Source organism: Poecilia latipinna, unplaced genomic scaffold (genome assembly GCF_001443285.1).
Source record: "Poecilia latipinna isolate Pla-1442-1.1 unplaced genomic scaffold, P_latipinna-1.0 Scaffold1047, whole genome shotgun sequence".
Taxonomy (NCBI): Eukaryota; Metazoa; Chordata; class Actinopteri; order Cyprinodontiformes; family Poeciliidae; genus Poecilia; species Poecilia latipinna.
The window spans coordinates 10,035-15,996 of record NW_015113663.1 but is presented as its reverse complement, the minus strand read 5'-3'; the positions used below and the strand labels follow the sequence as shown (position 1 = coordinate 15,996).

The window sequence follows — 5,962 nt, the reverse complement described above, 5'->3', positions numbered from 1 at the left end:
TGAAACGCTTAAAGCAACAGAGACGCTTTCAATACGGCAATAAAAAGCTTTTTTTTTTTTTTTTTTTTTTTTTTTGTGAATATATTTTTCTAAAAACATAAACAAGAAATACTTAGCCTGGCGTCGGGGCTAGCAAAGCATGGCGGGGCGCCAGGCCTAATACACTGGCAGAACCCCTGCAGTTCACTCTACATATTTGCAGTGAAATTCAATATAATTTGTTGGTTTGAAAAACCTTTGGGTTTTACCAGCATGTTTCTTCTGACTGGAAGAAACATGCTTCCAGTCAGAAGAGGACTACAAAATGTAGTCAGGTCAGGACTACATTTTGTAGTCCTGACCTGACTTTTGTAGAGAATCTGTGGAGAGATCTACAGATTAGGGTGATGGCAGTGAGACCTTCTAACCTCAAATACTTGGAGTTCATCACCAAAGATAATTTTGGTGCAAAAGGCTGCTCAGCAATTATAAGAAGGATTTGTTTGCCAATCGGTTATGTCAATAAAGATTTGTATTGTTGACAAAGATAGACATAAAAATTATGTCTATCTTTTTTTTATTATTATTAATTTGAAATTAAGACTTCGTATACATCAACATTTAGATTTTACTCAAACTAAGGAAAGAAAAGATTAGGAGAGCCATAGACCCCATGGACGTATTTACATGTTTCTGCTCCTTTTTAAAAACAAGATGGAAGAGCAAAAGTACCTATAAATTAAATTTTGGTATGTAAGGATTTAAGTTTATAATCTGAGTCTTATGAGCAGTTAGTATCTTAGCTACACTAAACAACTCTGAACATATGCGTTTTAGACGAGCACAGATTTTTAACATTTATTTCTAAAGCTGAAGTGAACAGCCAATCAGAGCCCTGCATCAAGAAGTCTGATTGTGTGTAGTAGCTCTCAGTTTTACGGAAACAACCGCTAGACAACAGGATGAGTTTAGGGATAGGTCTATATGATTATAGAAATAATCAAATCTTGATCATTTTGTTTAATTTTATAATCAGTTATTGAAATGATTCAATGTGGTTAGAAGAGCAAAGTTATTAGAGAACAGTCATTAACCTTGAATCCACCTTGTACTGTAACTAGTGAAAGACTCTTCACATTTCTTTAAAATAGTTGCATTCAGTAATATAGTTATTTTCTGTATGTAGATTTTCTCTGGTTGCACAGATTTCTTGTGTTGCTGGATGGTGTAATGTTTTTGTATATTTTGAAGCTGAAGATTAATATTGAATGATTAATTGCACAGCCTGATTAAGTACATATGGTCAGAAAAACTCTTTATAGGAAACATTTGGTTTGTGTAAAAATCTGTAAAGTAGTGTTTACCTAAATAACATTTGTTCTTGAATACAAATATTTTAGAGATGCTAAAACTTGGAGTCAACCTTTGATGTGTGTCTCTAGCTGACATTTCGTAATAATGCAGGTAAAATCCGTCTTCAGACCATCCATACTGTCCATTTTTAGTGTAAAAAAAAATATACAGAGATTTTCAGTGGCAGTGGAGGGAGACATTTGAAAAAACATTGAGGGACTTTCTGTTCCAGAGCCGCAGATCACCTGCAGTGTTATGATTGAGACGTAACAATGCCTGCATTCCTCTGCTACTGCCTCAACTTTGATATCAAAGGTAACAAAGAGCTGTGTGCTGTCTGAGACTGGACCGGGCCTTTGAGGGACTCTGGATGTTCAGCTGGATCACATATCTACAGGCTTACTGATTACACCTCAACTTCTGACATGAAAGGGACCATGCACCATCCAGTGACAGGCGCTCTGTTCTCCTCAGCCACTGTACATGTCAGCTTCACTCTTATGTTAGTTTTTTTGTCCAGAAAAAACTTGTACTGTGTATTTACATTTATTTATACAGTTAAGCTCATACGTATTCATACATGTGAAAGATCAACCAAGAATTTTGTCTGATTGGACATAAGACGCACAATTCTCAAAAGATAATAAAACTATGGAAGTTGATACTCGTTTAACATTTTATTAGAAACTGGCATGTCAACTACATTTATACCCTTTTCAATAAAAGTACTTATTGGCAGTACAGCAATTAAAACCTTCATATGATTGCGGGTCAGCTTTGTGTTTCCTCTGTTATTTTGATGTATTTTTAGTGATGAGCTTCCAGAGTGATGTTGGAAGGCCTCTTACCATCACCCTAATCTTTAGCTTCTTTACTGATTCTGTTAGACTGAAATCAAGACAGGTTGAGCCACTTCAAAATGTGTCATCATGAAGAGGCATTTCATGACACATTTTGTCATGAATCAGACAACTCATGAAGACAACTTGTAGGTAAAATGAAAACTTTTAAGCCGAAATCTACCATGGGTATGAAGCTTAGCTGTATATATAGATTTTCTGTCTCTATATTTTAAGCATGATGCATTTTTCTGTGGTGACGTCTGACATTTGTGAGTTTTCTAATCCTCTGGGAATCATCTTTAAACCGGCGTTTGCTACGTAGTTGCAAAGTTGCCAGTGTAGCATAGTTTGCTACACTGGCAGGTCTCCCAGATGGACCAGCATCAGTCTACCAGTTCACATTTATCAGGGCTGTTTAATTTTAGGAAATAATTTGATGGCGTCCTTAAGTTCATTAAGTACTGAACTAATTTGGGTAGTATTTCAAATGTAAATGGGTTCTGAAAGAGACGTTTCTGGCGTTTCCTGAAACGTCTCTCTCTGGAAGCAGGTTCCAGAGTGTCACCAGAAGGTGGTAGTGCAGGTCATGTTGCTCATAAGAAACAGCGGTGCTCTGTAGAAACACCCACCAAAAAGAAAAAGACCTGAAACATTACAAGATTTACAATTGTTTCCATTCATGTGTTTAAGTAACTAACTCTAACAAGTTCACTTATTTGGTAATTGTTTATTTTCTATTTTCAGGGCAACCTCGGAGTCTCCAGGACCTGTGTCGAATAAAAATCCGTCACTGTATTGGCCTTCAAAGTTTGAAATTCTTGGAGGATCTTCCAATTGCAAAAGTTATGAAAGACTATTTAAAACATAAGTTTGACAGTTTGTGAAGGAGCTTGGAACAAGCGGACAGACGGTGACGGGCTCTCTGTCAGACTATGCAAGCATTATGATTCTGCTCTAGAAGGATGCTCTGCTTTGTTCTGTACGTTCTGAAGATTTAGTCCAATCAGATTTTTTTTCTTTATCAACACTCTATTAAGCCTTATTTAAACTTCTTGCAGTTGCTGACAATTTTTAGTAGGCACTTTTTTTTAGGAGACTGAAACTTACTTGACTGCATATGGCATTATTCCCATAGTAATAACATGTACCTTTTATACATATGTTATTCCATTGGTGAGAGTTTTGAAAAATTAAAGCATGGGCATGTGGATTTTGTATAATTTTATTTTATTTTTTTAATAAAAATATGGAAGGTAGCTTTTTGTATTCAACTGAGACATTGACAGAAGATGCCCAGTCAGAATGGCCAAAACTCTGAACTGGAACCAGTATTAACACGGTGCAGCAGGAGTAAAATCTGAAACCTGCTTAGAGTGTGTGGAGGAATCTGCAGCAGGAGCAGAGTGGTAGATGCAGCAAGCTTCATATCCACCACAAAAGGCTACCAGGCTATGTAGTAATTATTAATTAAAGGTTTGAATGATTCTGACAGTAATTGTTACAATCCAAAGCATTTAAATGCTTGCAGTTTAAGTCGGTACCACCACAACTTTTCTGGCAGATTTGTGGGAGTTTTTTGTTTTTTATCATCCTGAATCTCATTTGAAGAACAGTTAGAGGAAACCATGTAGTCTAAAGTTTCCTCAGGATTTAGATTTTTTTTTTTTTTGTGGGGTTATGCATGGAGGTAATGCGTGATTATATCTTACCTCTAGTAGATGACTCCCTTTATGACCTCCATATGTATCAGGAGAATTAAGTTTGGCTCAAAATATCTGGTTGGGGTTTCAAATGAAGACTAACTTATTTTTTTTGGACATTGTAACATTTGGACAGTTACTCTGGACACACACAGTTGTTTTTGTGTCTATTTTTCTTTAAGTGCTTCACATCTGAAGACTGTTCCAGACCTTTCATGGTCTGTGGTAAATAACCACGCTGCTGCAGACATGACTGGTTTAAACAGACTTGTTTTAAAGTAGCAGAGGTCATCTTCAGTCCAGATCCTGTTCTTACCAGCTGTCAGCTTAATGCCCATCCAGATAGAAAAGGTGAAAGAAATATACCATATTTGCCTGTCTGCCTTTTAGAGTTCAGTTGAGGTAATTTTGAGCTGAAACATTTATGACTGGATGTGAAATGTTTTCTTTAGTTCATGATATTTTCTAATGCTTAAAAATGTACTTCATTTTTATTTTTTAGGTGAAGTCAAACAGAAATGTGGATATTACATTGAAAGATTTGCAGTAAAACATAACAAACTAACCCTGATGGCTGATCAGTGTGGGGGTTTTGATCCACTTGATCTGTCTCTGAATTCCTCTGAGGTGTCATTAGTAGCAGGTTAAGTGGAATTTGAAAAGCTCTGAATGTATTCAGTGAATTCACATATTAACTTTTAGTGGCTAAGAAAACCAAGTGTAAGTTTTTAAGCTAATACACAAATCTGTTTGCTGAAGACGTTTCATCTATCTTTTTTACGAACTACAGTTTTATTTTCAGACATTGGTGAAAGAGTGTAATGTGGTAATTGTTTTATTTTTTAAACTTACGATATGACAGCTCCAGTGAACCTGCTATGTCCATTCCTGTGCCACGGTGGAAGCACTGTGGAGCCCTCACCGTTACTCTAAAGCAGTCGTGTTTTCAGGAAAACTGGCCTTCACAGCTACCGTCAGTGTAAATATGTTACGGCCTATTTATGTAAAATCTGTTCAAGCAATAATCTGGCGTTCCCAACATTTACATTTTGGAAAGTCTTGTAACTTCTTTGGTGTGAATTAAGTATTTTATGTGTGTGAGTTCATTAAAGTTTCATTTTGAATATGTTGTCTGTAATATGTATACTTTTTTTTGCCTGTGAAGTTATGTGCTTTCTTCACCCTCTTTTGCAGCAGCTTATTAAGCAATTAAAAAATAACTCGGGGTATGTTTTCTATCTTTGCCGTCACAATGCCTAAATTCCTGATATTTTTATAATCTGTATTGCATGATGTTATAGTTTTACATGAGGCTGTATTTCTGTTGTTTCTGATAAAACTTCTCATAGAGATGACCAGCAGTACTGTATGATGTGACTTTAACTACATTTTTCAGATGCAGATACGGCCTCATTCACATGTCAATAAATGTTTTTTACTTTTCTTTGCAAGTAAAAGAAATGACAATATCACCAAACAGTTGATTTAAGTTGTTCGGTTAGTGAAGCTTGTAAAGCTCCATTGCTAATAGTGACGTTCAAGTCAAGTGACGTTTATTATCGCACATTTCAGCAAAAAGGCAAGCAATGTGTTTTACACTAAACATAAAACTAAGAAACAATACATATTACATTACAAAATCATAAAACAAATATACATCAAATATGTTGATCAATGTTCCATTTTCTGGCAATCAAAGGTAACTCTAAACAGCTGGGTGCATTTGCTGGTTTTAAAAGAATTTGGTATTTCTGCTACTTTTCAGTTTTCTAGAAGCTTGTTCCAGATTTGTGGTGCATAGAAGCTGAATGCTGCTTCTCCATGTTTGGTTCTGGTTCTGGGGATGCAGAGCAGAACCAGAACCAGCATAGATATTAAAAATGAGGGACCCAGGACTGAACCTTGGGGTTCACCACATGTAACAGTCCGATGAAGCATTACATATCAAAGCCTCTGTTCTTTAGGTAAGATTCAAACAATTCAAGTACTGTACCAGAGAGACCAACCCAGTTCTCTTTAGAAACATGTCCTGGTTCACTGTGTCAAATACTGTGCTGAGGTCCAACAGAACCAGCACTGTGGTATATA

General features: G+C 36.2%; 1 protein-coding gene across 2 annotated transcripts in view; it reads left to right on the top strand.

Annotated features, from left to right (window-relative positions):
* The window catches only part of asb7 (ankyrin repeat and SOCS box containing 7), a 16,939-nt gene extending 13,736 nt beyond the window's left edge, over positions 1–3,203 (top strand). For both annotated transcript variants that reach the window (XM_015051487.1, XM_015051486.1), the window contains exon 5: positions 2,919–3,203. In XM_015051487.1, coding sequence (XP_014906973.1) covers positions 2,919–3,058 — 140 coding nt within the window. In that variant the 3' untranslated portion in view covers positions 3,059–3,203. The remainder of the gene's footprint in view (positions 1–2,918) is intronic.
* Positions 3,204–5,962: the final 2,759 nt, after the last annotated feature.